The sequence below is a fragment of the Buteo buteo genome, chromosome 15, assembly GCF_964188355.1.
Source record: "Buteo buteo chromosome 15, bButBut1.hap1.1, whole genome shotgun sequence".
Lineage (NCBI taxonomy): Eukaryota > Metazoa > Chordata > Aves > Accipitriformes > Accipitridae > Buteo > Buteo buteo.
In genome coordinates, this window is record NC_134185.1 from 31,352,469 (window position 1) to 31,374,503 (window position 22,035).

General features: G+C 49.0%; 2 protein-coding genes across 3 annotated transcripts; one reads left to right on the top strand and one right to left on the bottom strand.

Moving 5' to 3' along the window:
* Nucleotides 1-1,762: 1,762 nt before the first annotated feature.
* On the top strand, nt 1,763-15,743 carry GALM (galactose mutarotase). 2 transcript variants are annotated; one of them, XM_075046980.1, is made up of 8 exons: nt 1,763-2,055; nt 2,541-2,695; nt 5,602-5,808; nt 7,254-7,335; nt 10,719-10,860; nt 10,955-11,129; nt 11,598-11,709; nt 15,467-15,743. In XM_075046980.1, exons 1-7 carry the CDS (start codon nt 1,860-1,862, stop codon nt 11,673-11,675), a joined length of 1,035 nt encoding a protein of 344 aa, XP_074903081.1. In that variant the 5' UTR covers nt 1,763-1,859; the 3' UTR covers nt 11,676-11,709; nt 15,467-15,743. The 2 variants fall into 2 exon arrangements, with proteins under 2 accessions (XP_074903081.1, XP_074903080.1); XM_075046979.1 differs by having other exon boundaries at nt 11,598-11,676.
* Nucleotides 15,188-22,025, bottom strand: SRSF7 (serine and arginine rich splicing factor 7). The gene is made up of 9 exons (XM_075046981.1): nt 21,939-22,025; nt 21,382-21,562; nt 21,060-21,236; nt 20,102-20,176; nt 19,912-20,013; nt 19,484-19,537; nt 17,267-17,311; nt 16,639-16,674; nt 15,188-15,504 (listed from the first exon to the last, which is right to left on the bottom strand). The coding sequence occupies exons 1-9, from the start codon at nt 21,964-21,966 to the stop codon at nt 15,450-15,452; spliced, it is 753 nt and encodes a 250-aa protein (XP_074903082.1). The 5' UTR covers nt 21,967-22,025; the 3' UTR covers nt 15,188-15,449.
* Between the last annotated feature and the right edge of the window lie 10 nt (nt 22,026-22,035).

Sequence of the window (22,035 nt, forward strand, 5' to 3'; positions counted from 1 at the left end):
ACAGGTAGGATGCACGCAAAGGCAAACTATGAGAAATCCTCTAGGTAATAAAGCAGGACTCTTGAAATACCTTGCTCAAATCCTGAAGCTGATATTGCTCCACTGCCCTTACTGTTTCGTGCAAGATTCAGCCTTGTGCAAGGTGGCTTCTTTCCTGCTTTATCTGTCAGCTTGAAGATTGGGTGGATGGTTCATGAACAGATTTGTCTGTGGTATTGCTTTTGCACCTGCACAGTCTTAGTTGTCACTGGGGCTGAGTGATCTTGCATCTGTGAAAGTATGTGAGAAAATGAAAGAGTGTGCATGACTATTATATCAAAAGAGTTGGATCTGGACCTTCTCTGGTGTGAATCAGAGGACTAAATCAAAATGGCAGCTCCAGTCATGTTAAAAAAACACACCTTAATGAAAGCCTGTCTTTGCAAAGCAGAAATGCTTCCTATGTGTGGAGAAGCATGTTAAGAGAGAGGTGTTGAGGGAGCCAAGGTGCTAAGGAGTGAGCTTCTGGGAATGCTTTGCATGTGAAAACACTTCACGAATCAGTTATAAATGTGGCTGCCCTCTCTTCCACCTGCCAGGAGCCTTCCTCGCTCTAAACAATGCTTGTGCTGCTCCCCAGCTGGTTTCACACAGGAGGTGGTATTGATGAGCAGTAAAAAGCATATTTACTTGCAATGTTGTTTTCCGATAGAGAGCACTAGTTGTGAAGGTGCAGAAGGAAACGCAGCAACAGCCATTTGTGTTACGCTGCAGACATGAGGCCATCGTTAACAAAGAAGTTACAAAGAAGGGTTTCAAAACCACCTCTGCTCAGCCCTGGGTGGGAGGTTTTGTTTCTGCGTCGGCTTGGAATCCGTAGTTTGTCTTGTCTAAAGGTGATTGCTGTGTTGGAAATGAATATTTAGCAACCACTGGTTGATTGATTTAGTTTTTTTGGTGGCAGTTCTTGGAATTAATTGCGTCTTTGAACAAATTCTGAAAATGGGCCCTCATAAAAATATAATAATATCAAATTGTAGTAAAGTTCTTTCGCCTTGCACTTGAGCCTTGCCAAGAGATGTCAGAAATGTGCACACACATTACTTAAATGTTGCTAGGGTTTTCCTGCAGACTGAAATTGCCTGCAAAGACCTGAGACAGACAGGAGAAGTCAGTATTTCAAAAGAGGATGATTTTTAATGGAGTCCAGGTCAGAGCCACATGAACGTGACTTTGAGAACTGACACCTGGCCAGCAAATGCCCCGAGCCCGATTGACAGTTCTGTCAGCAGGCACTAGACCTGCCTCGTGCCTCTTGTGGAGGGGCTAAGGCAGGGGCATAAAGAGAGAAAACAGCTTTTTGTCATGTCATACTTTGCAAGGGCCCTGAAAGCTGCGGCAGTGTAATGGAAGTGGAGGAGAAGAGCCGGTGGCGGTGATGCTCTGTCCTCCGAAAGCCCAAGTGTGCGGGCTGGCAGCCGCACTGCCTGGCCCTGGCAGCACAAGTCTGAGCACGCGCAGCCTTGCTCCCTCGTTTTGGCATCCTTCTCTCTCTCCTCTGCCACCTCCAGCTGACCGGACCCAGAGGGCCGGTGCTGTCAGGTGAAAGCCCTTGGCACCTCTCCACGCTCCACCGCATCCCTCCGTGGCCGCGCTGACGCTTGCCGGCGTGCTGTCTGCCGAGCCGGGGTGGTGGGGAGCGGCAGCCGAAGCATGGCGTAACTCCTCCCAGCGCTGGAAGACAATCATGTGATTTTTATGATTGCTCTCAAGAGCTGTGTTTGCTCTGCTCCCGGTCACCATTGCTTCCCCCTGAGCGTCCTTCCCTGGCAGGGCCGCAGCTCCTGCCGGCAGTGCTGCGGGCCAGGTTTTGGGGAGCAATGACAGAAGTGAAGAGAGAGGTGTTCGGGCAGATGCCCCAGGAGGAAGGAGGAGGAGTGGTGGAAAAGTTCATCTTAAAGTCGGACAGTGTGAAAGTGGAAATCCTGTCCTTAGGGTGCATAATTTCTGCTCTGGAGATGAAAGGAAGGGATGGGGAGTGTTCGGATGTTGTCCTAGGCTTTGACACTTTGGAAGGTGAGTCTAAATCTGTTTATTTAAAAAAAAAAATTAAAAAAACAAATCAGGCAATTTAACCAGGGTTTTGTGGTTTATTGCCACACTGCATGATCTGCTTCTAAATATCTTCTCCAAATAGTGGGCTGAATAAATGTAACTCTTGCTGCCTGTTCTGGGCTCAGTGGTGGACAGGGAATGGGGACACTGGTGGCTCCAGGTTGCAGTGTGCCCCTCTAACGGGGCAGCGCTGTGTCACGCTTTGACTGGCAGTGACAGAGGCCTTTTCTGCAAATCTGCAAAGAATACGAGATCCCATCAGGCTGTTTTAATCAAAGATGTGCATGACTAGTGAGCTGTGTGTCCTGCGAAACACTGGGACTGCGGTCACCTATTTAGTACCAGGGGGAAGCAGAGAGAGATGCCTCTGAGTCTGTAAGCACACCTGGAGACCACCCATCCTGTCCCAATCCTTCCGTTTAACCGCATGCTGTTTTTCTGGCCAGGTTACACAAGGAAGCACCCCTTCTTCGGCGCCGTCGTGGGGCGTGTTGCCAACAGGATTGCAAAGGGGAGGTTCGCCGTGGACGGGAAGGAGTATCAGCTGTTCCTCAACAATGGGCCCAACAGCCTGCACGGAGGAGCCAGGGGATTTGACAAGGTGAAAATCAGGCTGGCGGGTCTTGGTGTCCTCTGGCACACAGCCTGTGGGGTTGTGACAAGAGGATGTGGTGTCCTTACTCCCCACCCTGTAGGGTTTTCTGGTGGTGATTGAGTTGAATCACCTCCCAGAAAGTGCTGTGAGTGCAGGAACAGGGGGAAGTGAGACCCTGTGAACTGCTGGGTCAGCTCGTCTTTGCCCAGGTGGCTTAGCGGGGCTCACTTATGTCATCCTTGGATGCCATGCAGAGGGCTGCTGTGCTTCCTCTGTGTTACTGCAGCCCTGAGGCCTTGTGAGCCCAGTTCTGACGGGATTCTCCTGGGGCGATGTGCTGCTCCGACAGAGCCTGGGCTGGGACATGGCAGTGAGGACCCAGCCTCATGCATGACAGAGGGTCCTGAGGCGCCAGCCACACCGCCCCAGCGTGGGTGCTGTGGTTGTCCCAGTGCCCAAAGTTTCCTGGGGAAGAGTGATCCATATAGACTCATTTGCGCCTGTAGTTTCAAGGCTGTTACCTGCCCATAGCTCGTCCCAGAGTCAGAAGGTCCTGGGTTTGCAGAAACTGAGTATCATTGCTGCTTGTTTTTGAGAGCACTCCCAAGTAAGGGGAGAGCAGGGTGTGCGGCGGCTTCAGTGCGGTTATTACATTATCCCCTTCGATGCTGCTTTCATCCCAGTGACAGTATACCCCGGGCTCTCGCTCTGACTCACAGCAGCTGGTGACTAGATCAAGCCTGCAAAATGCCTCAGTATTGCTGTGTCCCCTCCCCAGCCCTTCCTTGTGACCTCCCGAGGTTAAATAACCTTCCCCTCGCCCCAGGGTACTCAACCCTTCCTATCTTCTCCCAAAAGCTGCTGCTGAAGTCCATCCATGTGCTACAAGTGGTAAGAGCAGTGGAGCATCTCTTGTCTTAAAAGCCTCGCTGATAACCCTGATGACTGCATAGCAGGCTCAGAAGTCTCTGCTTTTCTAAAGCCTTGGGCTTTGTTGGATCAAAAGCATTTGTAACCTGCAAGTAGCTGATCCACCATTTCCCCAAAGGAACACATGTGAATGTGCTGGTGCAGCTGCTTTCCTGGGTTAATGTTTTGTTTTGTGAAAGGGTGATGGGGCAAAAGTCAGAGTGTCTAGAAAAAAGCTCACTTCTGGGCAGTGCAGTGTGAACTGGCATCAGATCAGGATCAAACACTCCTTAGCAGCCTTAGAAAAAAGGGAGTACTGGAGTGACTTGGCTGTTATACCCCTAAAGAGGACAATTTGATTTAAAGTTTTTTTATATGCCATGACCCCCTGTGAGCTGGAGCTGAAAACGTGCACTCCTTTGCAGCCGGGGCTTCCAGGCTGTCTTCTGCAGACAGGGGATGTGGTCTCTTCTCCTGCCTCTTACCCTTGCTTGCTGAAAGCATGCCAACCTGGTGAGGACAAGGCAGTGACACCTCTCAGCCAGGGCTTTGTGTCCTCCGGCCCATGGGGCACGCTTGGGCACCTGCTCAAGACCCCCCTCCAGCCAGGTAATGGTCACTGTGCAGAGACCTGTGGTCAGCGCTAACAAAACCAAGACATGCTGGCTCTTGGCTGTGACCGTCCTGGCCATCTTGTCTGCTTTTCCTGATCTTGCAGACCTCGATGCTGCAGTTAGCACATGGTCTGATGACAAAGAAGCTTGCAGCCACACTTCCGTGGCAGCGATACCTGACCACGCTGCTGGGGGACTGGGGAACTTTAGAAAATAACCCTCTTACCTTTAAAAAATAGTGATATTTGTATGCTTACTGGTCTTTAACAGCTTTTTCTTTGAAGAACTTAAATAGAAACCTATATCTAAAACTACAGCATCCCACAGCAGTGGGAGCTGCAGTCAAACTGCACTTGGTGCAGTAGGACCTGCTCTGCAGCCTGCTTATCACATTTGGCACCCTCAGTTCCCATGTTTGGTGAAAATGTTGGCTTTTGGCAAGTGCCCTGAGTTTGTGATCTCTGCAGAGGACATGAAAGGGATCATCTCAAAACCCTTATCTGGCCCCTGCCCCTAGATCTGTCCTCTTTGATTAGACAGTAACTATTCCTTAGGTAGATGCAAAGCTCCAGAGACTGGGCACCTCCCCTCTTGTCACACATCCATCCTGCAAGGGGCTGAGACGTCTGCTTAGCATCAGGTCCACGGCCAGGGTCAAACAGGTGGTCTGGGCAGCTAAATTTACAGTGTGCTGGCTTGCTTTGCTCGCCAGCAGGTTCGGCTCCAAGCAGAGCCCTGGTCTCTGGCAGGGGAAAGAAACAGAGAGGTCCCAGTTCTCTGGTTCAGCACTGACGTGTGGATGTATCTGGCAATACATCTGGTACTATTTAATCCAACCCCAGACAGTAAGCAGGAGCTCCCAGTGTGTATTTACATTGTCCTAGAAGCCATCCCCGAGTTAGCTGAGGGAAAGGCAGCAGCTTGTTGAGGCAATGTTGCACACCAGGAGATCCAAGGGAGGGGAAATAAGTCCAGCTGCAGGGCAAAAATGAAACACGTGGACCCTCTTAGGCTGTAACACAGCCTGGGACAGACCCCCATCAGATCAAACTGCCTTGTTTGTGTGGCTGCTCATTGGAAAGCTTGTTCCCTGCTGCTGGCCCTGGCTGACCAAGAGCAGGCTGGTGCTTGTGTTTTCTCCCACTTCCCCTTTTCAACAAGGGAATATTGGTTTTTAGTCCTTCATAGGGAGAAAAAGATTGTTTGGGCTTTTTTTTTTTGTGTGTGTGTCTTCTAGGAGTAAGAGCAGGAAAGATGATTGAAAAAAACCTTTGTTTCGGAGCTTCATTCTTTGAGTATCTTTTGTCCCTGGCTTCAGCCCAACCTAGGGCAGGAGAGAAGGGCACTGTGTTTCCCATGACTGTCCCACCAATGGCATGTTCCTTGCAGGTTCTCTGGAGCCCCCAGGTCCTCCCAAACGGCATCTGCTTCTTCCGGCTTAGCCCTGATGGTGAGGAAGGCTACCCTGGTGACCTGAAAGTCTGGGTGACCTACACACTCAGCGGCAGGGAGCTGGCCATCAACTATCGAGCCCAGACCAGCAAGACGACACCCATCAACCTGACAAACCATGCATACTTCAACCTCGCAGGGCAGGTAAGCGTGGGGAGATGAAGCCCGTGGAGGGACACTGTGCAAGGGAAAAAAGCCTGGGGATCCATGGGATGATTCATGGGCTTCCCATGGGATCATTGGGTCCAACATGCTGGTCTGGGGACACAGCATGCTTCTGGGGATACAGTGATGGGGGTTGTCTCTATACATCATGGGCTGCATGCAGTCTACAAACTGGGACAGGACTAAATCACAAAGACCTCAAGTGAGGATGCATTATCCCGGTGCCTTGTGAACAGAGACATCCCATCATGAATATTAACTCTCCTTTTGTGTGTAACTGGAGAGTTTCAGTCTATCCTGGTTCCTTGGGAAGATTACAGAGGAGGTGCAGAACTGGCATGCCTTAGTGGTAGACTGGCATTTCTTAGCTGTCTTCTGTTGGCGCTCCTGAGACAACGTACTGAACCCTTGTGTGGATGGTGGGGCTGAGATCAGGGCCTGTAGTGCCAGCCAGAGTCTGTGCAGCACCAAAATACCCAGGTCAAAATGGGGAGGAGAAACATCATGGAAAGGAGATGTGAGGTGGCCAAGGTTGCAGAGCAGGGCAGTAGTAGGGTGCAGAGGGCTCACCCATACCAGTCCAGGGTCCTGCCAACTAGACAGGCACTGTATTGCACCTGTGGTTTAGTCTCACCCTGTTTATAACTGGCCTTGGAGGAAAAGGATCTGAGAAATAGACTCTTGCTGGGCAGAGCAATAGGATGGGACAGTGCAGTCACACAAAGATGCTTAAAAGTGTTAGTGAGAGACATCCCAGCCCCTCCATGCAGGAAGTCTGCTCAGGCTACTGCCCTAATAATGGCTGTGCAGTTGTTAGTTCACCCTCTGTTTGTCCTCCCAACAGTACAGTAATATCAACACCTACAGCATGCAACGCAGGCGTGTTTCCAGAGGAACAGGAGACCTTTGGGCATGAAATTACTGCTCAGATTAGACAGTGACGTGCAGGCTCAACTTTGATCCTGCTCCCCTTCCAGCCCAGCAGGTTCCCTGCCAGCATCCCTGAGGCTGCGGGAGAGGAAGAGGAGTGCAACCCCCTGCTCTGCAGGAGATGAGCCAAGAGGATGGGTTGCACTTCCCCACACTTGCTTCCTTCCCCTTTTGCCCACCGCTGTGTGCTCAGCAAGCAGCATGTTTTGGCTAGTTGATCTGCAGGGTGGTAGTGCTTGGTGAGGTGCAAGTTCAGGCTGATAGTCTCAGCCCTGCAGGATTTACAGCTCCTAGGTCCCATGCAGGTTTTTGTCTGTGCTGGTACCTTTGTCCTGTGCCCAGGGTCAAGGTGGGATGACAGCCAGGAGGTCCCCCAGGCACTACCAGATCAGCCATAGCACCACCATGGGCAGTCACTTCCCGGGAGTCCTTAGGGCTGCCTGAATGGTGGAAGGGCTGCAGCAGGAATCCCAGTATTTCCCATCCTCTTGCAGGGCTCACGGGATATCTACGACCATGAGATTTCTATTGAAGCGGATTCCTACCTGCCTGTGGACAACACCAAGATCCCTACTGGTGGGTGGTGCGACACCCGCGGCACATGGTGGAGATGGTTTTACAGATGAGTGTTGGTGGGTATCGGGGAACAGCACTGCCCGGCAAGGGGGGACACACCAGGACCCAGAGCACCCCAGGCACAGCAGGGCCCTCACCCCTTGGCACAGTCCCACAGCACCTGAGCAGAGTGGGCAGAGCCAGATGTGGGTAGCAGGGTCCATCACCAGCCCCAGACCTGGAGAGGAGGAGGACCAGGGTCTGTCCAGGGGGTACAGGTAGGAAATGGAGCCAGACGCAAGTGGGACGTGAGACTGCAACATGGGTCCAAGGGGCCCATCCAGGAGACAAGCTACCTATGTCACAGGACCGAAGCACGTCCCTCCAGACCTGTTTGGCCAGCATTTCCCTGGAGGCCGATCCATTGTTCCCAGGGCCAGTGGGGCCACCAGAGAGCACTTTGAAAGGTGGGATTGGCCTGGGGTTTGCCTGCTTTGCTTCTTCCAACAGCGTTCAGCCTTACCATACTTCTCTACTGGGATTTTCCATGTGATGTCAAGGTCTTACTTCCACAGATCTTATTTCCATAAGATCAGCCCATATGCAAAGTCCACAGAAAGCAGAATTTGTTTCTTAAGCCTCAGTAAAATGTGGGAGACGCAAGCAGCATGCAGCATGCTCCAGGCACCAGGCTGCTGTCGGTGAATGCAACAGCACACCAGGACATGGTCAGACTCCCTGATCCAGAGGGCAGCTCCCAGGCCTGGTGCTGAGCTCTAGAGCTGCTGGGATCTCTGGTGCTCGGGACCCCAGCATTGTCCTTCCCTGCAAAAGCTGAGCCACCAGTCCCTTCATCGGGATGAGGGAGCAGCTGCTACTGGCTGGGAGGCTGAAGACAAAAACCCAACACTTTTCTTTCCTGTCTTTAATGTCCTGAATGGCTAAAAGAGGAAAGCCAGTTAAGGAAAACAGCATATTTTGCATGCTAAGCAGGTTAATTAAACAAAGGTGGTATTGCTACTGTCTCCAGCCTCAGCACAGAGAAGCAAGCTGGCAGCCTCTTGCACCCAGTCTTGATTCAGGGGGTAAAACGGAAAAAACAGGGCTTTCTAGTTTTTTTTTTTCCCCCACCACTTCCACTCTGTTCCTCCCCATAAACAACTGAGCCGCTAAGTTAAATAATCTGAACAAGCTGGGACAGGGAACATGTTCCCCATACCCGCAGGAGAGCCAGCACCGAACACATGCCCTTGGCAATAGTCCCACTGCTAACAGGGTGCTTTGGGTGGCTTGACTCCAGCCCTCCCACCATGCTGCTCCAACACCCACTTTTCCTTTAGCATAAGTGACTGTGCTGAGTTGCAGTAAGAGTTGATCTAATTGCAAAATGAATCTGATACCAAGTTTTATCATTTTTAAGAATGAAAAGCATTATTTAAAAAAGAAAAAAGCTGTGTTTGGCTTAATTTTTGAAAAATGTAAAATAGATTAAAATAATCAAAAAAGCAGACTTCTAGATTTGCTCCTGAATGATGGCTTTTCATCCAGCCCCACTGGCTTAGAGGAATGGAGGCCATCGGAGTGCAGATACTGAGCCGTGGCAGGCGAGGGTGCTGTGCCATACTGGAGGTCTCCAGAGGACAGAGTGGTGACGGGAGCACCAAGCAGCCGGTCTGGGCCATAAATGCCAGGAAGGCTCCTGAGTGCAGCCAGCATCAACGGAAGAGAAACTGGGTGTGGGGCAGCATCTGTGCCCAAGGAGTGCATGAGCCTGCGGGGTGGTTTCTGGTAAGCGTAGACTCTTCTGGAAATGGCAGGGCTTGTTTCCCTCATGGTCTTGCAGGGCGGCTTTGCTGAGTGCACCTTCTGACTTTGGGAGGGAGAGGAAGAGAGGCTTTAAAAAGTAAAAAAAAGAAAGCAAGAAAGCTTTTTAGCTCGGGTGTCTCCTAAAACCAGAGTTACGTCTGTGTTCATGAACCAAAACCACTGTGCGTGCATGCATCAGCTTGCACCTGGAGGAGTGGGTTTCCCAGTTCAGATGGCTTTTGCTCAGCTTGGTGTGTCATGCCTGGGCTCAAGCTGGGGAAGAGCTTAAGGCCGTACCCAACCCACTGCCCTGCATCTCCTCACTGCTTTCACTATGAAGCTATTTCACATCTTAATTGCGGCCAGCTTGCTGCCCCTGCTTTTTGCAGTTCCTTCTTGGTGTTTTGGGTAAATGTAGCCTTTGAAGCTGATAAAACTGTATAGTCTTAGCCCTGGGGTGAAGATGGGATTTGTGCAACTATTAAAGACAGAGCCCTTGTGTGCAATGGCTGCTGTATTTTGTGTAAGTGCCTAAATCAAAATGTGGTTTTTTTCAAGGCGTTTTTCCACACCACTACTGAATTCAGTAAATGCGCTCTTTTTAGATAGGATCAGAAGCCACAGAAGTGTGCTGTTTATCAGGTGGAGACTGATGTTTCTCAAGATTTGCAGAGCAGAACAAGTGCAGAGCTGCAGCCGAGCTGGGCGTGAGTGCAGCGAGCAGAGCACAGCGCGTGGGGCTGGCAGCAGGACCGGCATGCTCGTGCACTCGGCAGCTGCCTGCTGACCCTTGGAAACCTCCCCCTTTACAGAGGGGTGGAAAAGGGTGACTTTAGGGAAAAATCCCCTCCCCTGCCCTTCCTCTCTCACCTTCCCCGTGCAAAACCCCTTGCCTTTGCGTTGGGATGACTATGTTTTACACTGCATTTAGTATGTCTTAGGGTTGTTCTCACTGCAAGAGCTTTATCACGGGATGCTGAGTCCCCACATCAGGCCTTAAAAAAAGACTTGAGAGAAAAAGCTGGTTTTACGGTCTCAAACCTTTTTTTCCAGAAACAATGCCCTGAGGCAGGAGGGGATGGGTCCCAGAATACAGCCCGTATTCACCATCCTGGCAGGTGGGCTACCTTCATGGCCATCTCACGGATGTTTGTTCAGAGCTCTGGGAGGATTCATTTTTTTAGAGAGAGAGAGAGTGCGAGTATATGTATATATATCTTATGTGTATATAAATATTAATAGCTAATAAGTTTTGAGGTTATATTAATTAGCTTTTATAGTTAAATATACAAGCCCCCCCCTCTTGTTTTCAGGCTCCTTGGCTTTGCTTTGTCCCAGCTAAGCACAGCAGTGTCCCCGGGGGCTGCCAGCTCTGCTGGGGGACAAGGTGATCATGCCCAAGCCCGAGTCACAGTGGCCACAAGGCAAGCTTGCTTGAAGCAGGGCACCACAACGAGATAAGGATCACAAACAGCTTAAAACAGCTTAAAACCCTCAGCTCACCAAAGCGAGGGATCTCAACCCTGCGCAGGGGCCAGCACCGCAGGTGTTTGCTGCCGTGTGAGTGAGCGGCTGACACTGCTGTTCTCCCTGCCCAGGGGAGGTGGCCGCCGTGCAGGGCACCGGTTTTGATCTCCGGCAGCCTGTGAAGCTGGGGAAGCACTTGCAGAAGTTTCAGCTGGATGGCTTTGACCACAACTTCTGCCTGCCGCAGGTGCAAGCTCGACGCCTTGCGGCCAGGTAGGCTGGGACCGTGGCAGGGGTCCCCCACCGCTGGAGCCACGGGGCGCCCGTTTGGCCAGCCCCTCGGCATCCTCCACCGGCATCTCCCCAGGGCTCGCCACCCGCCCACCGGCAGGGCCATGGAGGTTCACACCACCCAGCCTGGCATCCAGTTTTACACCGGGAACAACCTGGACGGCTCCCTGAAGGGCAAAGGCGCCATCGCATACCCCAAGCACTCAGCTTTCTGCCTGGAAACCCAGAACTGGCCCGACGCCATCAACAAGGTGAACCGTCCCCCCACCCCAGGGAGCTGCTCGGGTCCTGCGGCGGGGGACCGTACCCCCCCCTCCCCATGTCTCTGGGGCATTAAATGTATGAACAGAGTCTGTTTGGTGAGGGTACGCTTTGTGGACACCAGGGTTGAGGCAGGCACAGGTCACAACATCCTGTGGCGTTAGGCAGGGGTTGGCCAGTGCAGCGGGGACCGGCCCCACACAGCCTGGCTTCCCGAGGGCACGGTGTCTAGAGCAGAAGACCCCACCGGGGCCTTGCCACGTCCTCTCCATGGGGCCTGAATTCAACCAGGGGGAGGACTTGCCCGGCCGGTGGTTAAACGCTGCCGCTGGAAGTGCTGGGGGGAGCCGTGGGATGCTGCCCCAGGAAGGCCGAGGGGATGCGGCTGTGCCCTGGTGACCCTTTCTGGTCCTGTGGTGTGCATTCATGGTCACTGACATGCTGCTGCCTCTCCCCAGCCCCACTTCCCCAACGCCCTACTCCGGCCAGGCGAGGAGTACAACCACACCACGTGGCTCGTGTTCAACACTGCTTAAGGTGAGGGGATGCTGACTCCTAACATCGAGAGGGGTAAGTGCCTCTAGCAGGTTAGCCAGAAAGCCCACCAGGTGCCGAATGGCGCTTTCAAACTACGCTGGGTGATGCATCCCACTTGGTAACTTTTTTCCTCCTCTGTGGTTTTCACCCATGGTTTCTGCTGGCTTTAACTCCTGTCACCAGCTCTGCCGCTATCTGGTCTGTGCAAAGCTCTCACCCTCTGCCCAGCCTGGGCATTAGGTTTTGTTTCGCAGTAAAAATGCACTGAAAACACCTTGTTTAGGGACATGGCATGTTGCAGCTCAAACTACAGCAGGAGAATATCTGGTAACAGTCATGTGGAGCATGCAGGAAGGCTGATAAAGTTGTGGTTGTTCATTACACCACCAGCTATTCCCAATAAAATGCTCTGAGCTGTGCTGGCTGCTGGTCTCTCCCCACCACTGACCTGCCCCACAGCTCGGTGTCAGCTCATCAAAGGGTGCCCTGCCCTTCCCCTGCGAGGCAACAGGGCAGCTGGAGCCGCCAGTTCTGACAGTGTTGTGATGGCATGGGTACGCAGTGGTCACGCAGAATAGCTTTGCAGAGGGTGGCGTGCTGGGATTATCCCAGCTGGCCACCCTGGCTCCTCTGGCTTAACTCCTGTTTTGAAGCCAGCAGCGATAGCTGCGCAAGAGCATCTTCTGTGCTACGCCTGGGCTGCTGAAGTGAAGCGGATGCATCGATCTACAGTCCTGAATATACAACTGTCGGAGGAAAACCATCCTCTTAATGTGTTTCCATGTGAAATACCCAAAACCCTGGAACGGGCCTGTCTGATGAAAACCTCCATGTTTCTGAGGTTGCATAAAAAATCTGCACAAGCCAGGGGGATGGCAGTGCCATTGTATTAGGGAGCTGGCACCCCTTTCCCCAGGGACACAGCGGTAGCCAGCCCTTGGGCCAGGCACTGCAGCCTGACTCCCACCTTCTCCTGCCATGCTGCTGCTGAAGGGGCCGCACAAGTCCTGGCTCCCACCGGCAGATTGCAGCCGGGACCCGTGGCACTCCAGTGCGCTTCCTCGTCTGCAGGGCTGCAGGAATGACCTTGCCACCAGTGGAAGTGCCTGGCTAATGAGCTTGCAAACCTGGCAGACCTGTCACAAGTCAGTTCTGCCACTCTGATCCCCAAAACAAGCATCCCGCTACTGTCCTGCGATGCCCCGAGCACACCGCGGTCACACATTAGGTGGCTGCAGTTCATACCGCCTAAGGACTGGTATCATTTGGAGAATACAGCCCCGCTGATCCAAGCTCAGGAAATGCTAGGTTGCAAACCAGGGGTGGAAGCACCATCAGCCCTGTGAGTGGGGCTTGCCCACTGCATCAGAGACCTCGGGTACAGGTCCCATTGCCCCCCGGCCCCAGCCCGCCTGCGCAGAGGTGCAGGGGCCAGGGTCATGCCAGCAGCAGTCACACAAACACGCCCCTGTCCGGGCATCTTTTCCAGGAGCTCATAAAGACCGTATGGAATTTTTGGTGAAGTCCTACCAAACTGGGGTGAGAGCTGGAGCTGCGCAGCCTGCTCCAAGGAGGACAACTAGAGCTGAGGGAGTCAGCACAGCCACCCTCAATTTTGGTCACCACAGCTGCACAGAAGCGTGGACGCCAGATTTGCCACTGCTCCACACCTCAGGAGTGCTGGCCGTCCTTCATAGTGGCCGCAGCCACAGGCAGGGCTGCCCCACCGGCACAGCCCTGCCTCCTCACTTAGGTTCTCACCGCTAAGCCTGGGTTTAGGGGAACCCCAGTCCCCTACGGAAACCCCAGGCTCCTCTGCTCCATCTTCCACAGTGTCTCTGGGTACTGAAAAACAGGTACCAGTACAGCTGTCGTGTTAGTCTGCAGGTTTATTGTGGAGTAGGTTTGCCGTAAGAGTACAGAAGAGAAAAAAGCTGATCAAATTCCATAGCACTGGCGTACACGTGTCTGTGACGCAGGCACGCTATAAACCGGCCAGGCAATGCACAACCAATAAATATTCCAAACACAAGTCACAGGCTTCAGGCATTTCCGCTAAATCACTGCAGGGCAACATTTGTGTCGCCCCTGGCTCTCCCATTGCGGCAATGGTGGAATTTAGCGGATATTGCCAGAATATCAACCCTCGCACCCAGCAGGTGAAACGCTAATCCCCACTGCCAAGCACCACAGGAGCGTCCAGGCAGACACCAAGAACCCATGAGTGAGGACTAGGCATAAAGGCCAGACAATGCTGCAGCATGGCAGTGCGCTCAGAATCTGCACCGTTTGCTCATACGCTGAAAAAACACCATGAACTCGTTAACAGGAAGCCTGTTTTTTTTTAAATCATGGGTTACCCAAGGTGTCACCAAAGTTAATCTTCTGATTTTTTTTTTTTCATTTAAGATGCTCTGCTGTGGTTTACACATTGGAAGCAAACTGCCATGATAGATTTTGCCAGAAGCCCAAACAGGCCTCACTTTACATCTCAGTGTTTGTTTACTGCCAAAACTGGCCTTTATTTCTGCTAGATACCCCATCACAGTAAAAAAAGGTTTGCTTTTCCCCCCCCTCCACCTACCATTTTGTTTGTTCACAGTCTAACATGTTTCCAGTCTTTTGCTGTGATCTGTGTCAACAAAGTGCTTTATCATGCAATTCTTGACTACAGAATGAAGACAAACACAGAGCCTGACATACCTGTACACAAATAATTAATCCTGCAGGTGTGTATTTGCTGGAAGAAATTAGCTTAATTCAACAAAATCGTCTCCACGATCTGGGCTGCTTTAAAATCATACTGATTTCTGTGAAGCAGGTTAGAATTCCTGAGGTCAGCTGTGAGAATCTTTCACTTTGAGAAAGGTTTTGAGTGAGCTGCAGAAAGACTAGTAACAGCTTTCTTTTGCCTCTCAAATACATCTTCCTAAGGTCCTTCAGCAAGTAGGTCGGAAGACCTTTTATCTTCCCTCAAAAAAGGAAAACATGCCTTGAGACATTTTAAGAAGTCTTCTTTATATTAATAGCTTAAAGAACTAAAAAATGCAACAAGCAGAAGTAGCAATTGTCAAGTTATTGATGATTTCTATTACGTTTAGACGTTTCTGCAGATGTTACTCATTTAAAACATGTCAGTATTTTGAATAAAAGCTCATCCTTAAGTTTTTGGGCATTGGGTATCATAACTAGTCAAGCACCAGAGAGTAAGATTTGCAGAATAGTTAGATCAGGGAGAAAAATGAATGCCCACTAAGTATCACAAAGGAATAAAAAGGGCATATGCAAATTTTTAGCCATCTGCAGACAGAGATGGATTTTAAGTTCCATTTCAAAGAAAGCAGAAACTGATCCTTTCACCAAAGACCATTCAACAATAAATGTGAAAAGTGACTAGTTTGAGAAGACACCAGTATTAGTCATTCCCATTTTAGACATTTTTCATCAACATTACATGGCACACAGGTAAAATTACCCAAATGTTAACAGAAGCAGCAGGGTTACTACAGAGAAGGTTTAGTTAAAAATACACATTTTATTTCAATGTGCCAATAAAAAAGTCCCACATTTTCATATCACAGGAAGTTAATTCATACAATAAAAAGAGACCTGTGCTAGTCTATTGGTGTGACTAACTCAGAAGACCCAGATCATGCCAAATTTTAGTTGATATACTCTTCTATCTACATTCTTACATTTACAAAGACACCACAAAATCCCTTATAATAATGTAAGCAAAATAACTTTCTTCCTAAAAGATTAACTTCATAACTTTAATCCATTCTTTCAGGACTTGCGCTTCTTTGAGGGCTTCCTGATGGTGAACGACTGAAAGGAAAAGAATCCACAGTTAGTATTTCAGTAGTCATTTGGGATTCACAAATACAGGAAAAAGCAACAGGAGGACACCTACACTACTTCAGCAGTCTTTAAGCATTGTTTTCTAATAAAACAACAAATCACTATTAACAAAGCTAATGGGTTGATGATTTAATGTTAGAGATAATACATTTATTTTATGGTTTTTACTTTCACATTTTTGCATTTCTCTACTGTTATTTTTATAACACAATTTAAATGTGATCACTGTAAAGTCATCTAAAGGGTACTACTAATAGTGACGTTCATGGAAGCAGGCTACTTCTTCACTGTTCTGATACAGCAGCTTGTCAAAACCTATTATGGTGATCGCTCAGCATTTATGAGCATTTCTTCAAGTCCCTTGTGATTGTTTCTGAAGTTAGACTACATACAGCCACGTTTTTAAATGAAGCAAAGCTAAGTGCGGAAGTTCTGTCAGTATGTAAAAAAAAGAAAGAAACAACTTGCAGGGCAGAAGGATCACCAAGGCAAGGGACACATCGTGGCAGTTCTACAGCTATTCTTCCTAGGATATATCCCCTCACTGCAAATCCTGAGCACTGAAGTAATAAAAATGAACTACTAAAGAATTCAAACTAGGGAAAAAACCGCTGCTGATTCTGTCACTACAAACATCGGCATACACACACAGGGATAATTATTTACCAACTTATTGGGAAAAAGAACAGATTAAATAACAGGCTCGACCTTCCAGTCCTGACTGCTGTGCCACTTTACTCCACTCTATCTCACCGCAGCTTTTAATGAGACTCAAAGCCAATTCCCACATTTATTCTGTGCTTTAAGCTCACCAGTAGAAAGTCTCTGTGCAGTAAAACTGTTAGTGAACTCACATGAACACAGGAGCAAAGGCAAGATGTAACACTGCTACATAACCAGTATCCTGAGGAATGACTACCATGTATTTATTACCATACATAAAACCACAATCACAACGTTATTTCTGTTGAAGAGATCTCAGCAAAATACCTTTCCAGTATTTTCCTACAAGCAACAGTCAAACTCCTCAGCAGAGATCACTGCAGATACTAAAATGCCAGCTCTACAGAGTCTACGTTATTAGTAGGGAGATAAACTTACCTTCTCTTTGGAGATGGTGATCGGGACTTTGACCGACTGTCAAAACAGAATATCATCAATGCAGCTTAAAGGTCAAATGGAACTTTTATATTCAAAAAACATAAGCATCTCAGACAACAATGGAATTATTATGGGAATCTAGCCAGAAGCTCTTTAAAATGGCAAAGTTTTCAAATTAACTTTTACTCTGGCAGGGATTCTCAATTCATTTAGCGTGGAGATTAATTTTAAGCAACTGTCTTCAGTAGACAAAATAGGAAAACAAGGGGTAGTACTGAGGTGAAGCTTTGAGAAAAGAAACATCACCAGATTCCTGTTGTTTTATCAACAGCATTAATAAAGCTGAAGCCCTTTATCTGATGGATATTTAACAGAACTGAGCACAAAGACACAAAAAAATCAGTACTATGTTGGAAACTAGAGAAAGCTAATGAAAACAAAGAGATGGGTAAGGAATATACTCCAAATAGCTGCAGAGGGAATTTTATGACCTCAGTCATATCGCAAACAGATTAGCTGGGCACCCATGTTTGGGGGATTTTCTTCCTAAGGGACCAGGCTCTGTTCATCATGCAAACCCAATACTGAATTCTAGATACTACTGCAGGCTTTATCTCTGTATGCTTACCTCTTAGCCGGCGAGCCCGATTTTGATCTGCCATGAGACCTAGACCTACAAGAAGAATTAAAAACACAGCTCAGCAGGGAAGCTGGTAGCATGCATGTTCCCACAGTTGAGACAGCAAGATTCACACTAAATGTGTAAGAACTGTCATATTGAACAGACAGAATCCTGCACATTTCCAGGCCTTTTCCTGCTAAGTTTTGGAAGAAAGCTTTTTAAATAGATGGTGCACGTGTTGTTCTGTACTTTGGTCCCCGGCTGATGACTGGCGTTTGCTGATGCAGGTGGCAAGAATACATGAACAATCCAAATCCTGGCCAGTATTTTCACAAAGCCAGTAAAAAGCCATGCTCTAAACTTGCAAAAATTTTATTAGGCTTGAGTGACATCTACCACTATAGTTGCAACTGGCTGCAGGCAGCACGCTCCTACAAATACCTTCTCCTCTGTGCTTCATCTTATGTAAGCACTTGCTCAAAATATTTTTTTAAATCTCTCTGAACTTAACCCTTGTGAAGACTGTCAAAAATCTCAGTCTGAGATAAGACTACTACACCAGAAGAATACTAATACTGCCTAAAATAACTGAAACTTTTAGGTTCCCACAGGAAGTCTTCTACTTTCCACATCCAAGGCTTTCCACAACAGCTTCCACATGTAGCTTTGACGCTGTCAAACCAGCAAACATCATGTAGTACTTATGCAGTCTGTATTCCTTCTGACTCAAGAGCCCATCTCTGGGTGCTATGCATTCCTTCGATTCTTCTGTAAACAAACCATCTTCCAATTGCCTCATGTGGAAGTTTAACAGTGACCTCATTAGAGTTAAGCACCAATATTTTGCCACTTCCCTGTACTTGTACGTGTTAATTTCCTCTCTCAGTGACTTAATCTCTACTTACAATGAAAGGTGTCACACAATAGTCTAGAAATGTCACTAAAAGCATCCTTTACACTGCAGAAAACCATCCTGGTACTGAAAAAAGAAAACAATAGCGGTAAAATCAAGATGTTTTTCTCTTTGAGAGCGTGTTGACTGTAGCTGTCTTCTGCTTATCGCTGACAGTGGACAGTGATGAGCCATGATTTAGTCACATTGAAACAAATGGTATTAAGATTCAACATATTTTAGCAACAGGTAGAGAAAGTATACCTAATTAGTGAAAGGCATTGCTCGACTGCTTCAGGGAATTTCCCTTCTCTTTTTACTAGCTTCTGGACTGTTTGTGTGAGTTTCTGCTCTTAACTAAGCCATCTTCTGGTGTTTGCCTCCTGTCATTGCTTGCTGTTCTACTCTCAGAAAATGCCACCACCACCTTTCAGCACCGAATCTCCCATCTTCAGCTGTAGGCTTTTCCGCTTACGCCCTTCAGCTAAAGCTTCCCTTTGGTTTTTTGTGTTTCTTCACGGTTGACTATTGTGTTACGGATTTCAAACCAGAACAATAGGCCTGGGAATGGGCTGCAGCAAGAGCAGTCCCATCTTCTTCAGAGTGGAGCTTCAATTTACTCTTGTTCTCCTAGGACAGCTTGCCAAGGACAGCCAATCAACCTATGTCAGCTGTGCTGCCTGGACAAGACTGCATAAAGCACAAGCTGCATTCACTTACTATGGAAGGATTAAGCTACAATTTCAGAGAACAAATGACATCCCGTGTTTCTTTAAAATTTGATTGTCACTCTCATGGCACATTTGTTGGTACAAAATAATTCTGACAGATATTTATCTCAAATTGAATTCAGCTCCTGCAGACTGACGCTCTGTTATTCAACAGAGCTGGAAACAGCTGTAACACTCATGGTACTAGCAAGCCCTTCACAACTTGCCTGGCTACATGCATTAATGCTTTTAACGCACTACCGGAAGGGCATCCCGATTTCTCTGACAAATAATGGGAAGAATCCACAATCTCGTCTGTGCTACACAAAGAAAAAGAAGAAAACTTTTCAGATTAATTCTAAATTCGTTTGCTATGTTAGCTGTTAATGCAACCCAATCAAAACAGTACTAGTGATGACTATCGGGACCTGGATGTCAGTGATATGTAAAACAATAAAAAGAGAAAGAACAATCTTCTGCACTGCTTTTTAAAACTACAGACCCCTAAGTTAGTGGAGCGAAAACACTTTTTTTTCTGAAAATGTTAACAGCTGTTAGAAAGCCTAAACAGACGTTTAAGCAACTTTTACTAAGTATCCACAGTCACGGAGGAGATCTTACCTGCTTCGGGGCCATGTAACAGATCTGGACCTAGATCTGGATCTTGATCTAGACCTGAAATAACAAATGAGGACAAATTAAAACAAAATCAAAGAAGTCAACTCAACCAGAAGTGATGACAATTACAGCACTACTCTAGATTAATGTCTACATGTTGAATTTAAAACCTACATGATCATTAGACGTTTTAGACATCAAAATTCATCAAGGGATATGCAGCTGTGTAAGGTCTCAAAACTAATCATATTACCACACCTGTAAATTCAACTAGGATTATCAGAAACTTTTCAAAGCATGCTACAGTCTGATTTCTAGAGGTCAACACCTTTCGAAGTCTGCCACCCAACACCTTTTTGAATCCCTTAACTAAAATGAAAAACAACAACAAAAACAAAGCACACAACCTATTAAAAACTACTAATAATTACCTTGATCTCTTCAAGGAACCCGATCGGGACCGGCGGGGAGACACAGACCTAGACCTACGAGGAGAAATGGACCGGGACCTACGATAGGAAGCTGACCGGGACCTGCAAAGAAGTCAATTGAAGAGCTGTACAAGTGTAGCTTTTTCAAAGCAAAGAAGCAAATAGGAATAAAAGACAAACTTAAGCACACCTCCTACCACGACTCCGACTGCGTGACCGAGAATACCTTCTTCCTCGGGACCTTGAACGGGATCTAGACCGGGACCTGGTTTTAGGTTAGAGAAAACAGGTATCAGGAAACAGCTGCAGCAATCAGTGCATGTGAGGCCCTGCTGAAGTCAAAACTGATTTCAGACAACTAAAGAACTAGCATCTGTCAGTTGGAAAAATCTCTGGGCCTACTTGTCTTGAGCATTTTACTACCTAGAAAAATGTTAAAAGCTGAATTACATTGCAGAATTACATTAGAATAGAAAACACTGTAATGTGTATTTAAAATAAACCTTGCAAGTTTGCAGGTCGACCCTCTTTGGCCCAAGGTCTAGCAGATCTAGACGATCTAGAAGTATCTATAGCCGATCGCTGCATCTAGGTGTTCTCTTCAATCTAACGACGATCAAACTGACAGCCCAATGAGCCAGGGTGAGGCTTGATTGACGCAAGAAGATTTTTCTAGGTGGGAATGTGGTCAATCTGGTGTTCCTCTTTCTAAACCGGAGGGGGGCCCCAATTGAAAGCCAAATTTACTGTTACGGCGATCACCGTCTCAAATTTTCTGCCCTTAAAGAATAAGGTGAAGCTACGTGTAGATGGCTCGAGGGGATCTGGCCTCTTATGCTGATCACCTCAAGGTCTAGGAGGATCTTAAGTGTCGGATTTGCAAGGCGCCTCAGCATGAAATCTTAAGGCTCGTGACATTCTGAATCAAGGCGACTGACTCAAACGAAGAAACCTGAAAGGTTTTGACCAGGTTGATTATTAAGATATTAACATTTGATAGAAATAGCAACAAATTGTAATATACACCTATACATTTATTCTAGCGTTAAAGTTTAAAGAAAACTGGCGTAACATTCTGTTCTTTGCTAACAAGAGCTACACAAAAGTGAACTGGCGAAGCAACCCAGCCACCCTGGCCCCACACGTACCTGCTCCTCCTTCGGCGACTATAGCGGTGACAATCATAAGCATAGTGGCCTTTCTCACCACACTCGTAGCATCTGTCATTAGGGTCAAAGGGGCGCCGCGCAGGAGGCCTGTCGTAACGGGAGCGACGAGGCATCCCCGTTGACACTTCCACTCTAACCCTGGAGCCACATATCACCCTGCAACAAGTCCGCGATGGCTCTAGGTTAATCGTTACTGTTTACAGTAGAAATACAAAAAAGAGAACCAGAGAGAAAACCCCGGTTCCCTCTCTGGCCTTAAGACCGGCTGTAGCTCCTGCTAACGCCTGAAATGCACACGTACTTCCCATCAAGTCCACGGACAGCGTCTTCAGCATCCCTCGGGTCTTCGAACTCCACGAAGGCAAACCCCGGCGGGTTCCTGGCGATCCACACGGTTCTCAGGGGCCCGTAGTAGCTGAAGGCTCTCTCCAGCTCGCCTTTGCCCGCGCCCGTGCCCAGGTTCCCCACGTACACCTTGGTCTCTGCCGGGAGCGAAGCCGAGATCAGCGCCGGAGCCGGAGGACGGGTGGGCTCGCGCGGCGGGGGGGCGGCGCCCCCGCCCCGCCCCGCCCCCCTCGGGCACGGCCATCTTGTCGGCCCGGCCCGCTCTCGCCTTCACCGCCAGCAGCGGCACACGCGCGGGCGCACCCCCTCCCCCACGGTCGCTGACGCAAAATGGCGGCGGCGGCGGCGGCCGCCTCGCCTCGCCTCGCCTCACCTCACCTCCCCTCCCCTCGCCTCGCCTCGCCTTCCTTCCCGCTCCGCCGCCCGCCCCGCTCTCTCGCGGCGATCGCCCCTTCCCCCAAGCCGCCCTCGTCCTCGCCCTCGCCCGCGGCGCCCGCTGCCCCGGGAACTCACCGCCTCCATAGCGGCCGTAACGCGACATCCTAACGGCCCCGCCGACCGCCCCTCCGCGCGCACGCGCCGCCGATCGCGCCTGCGCCCTGCCCGGCGC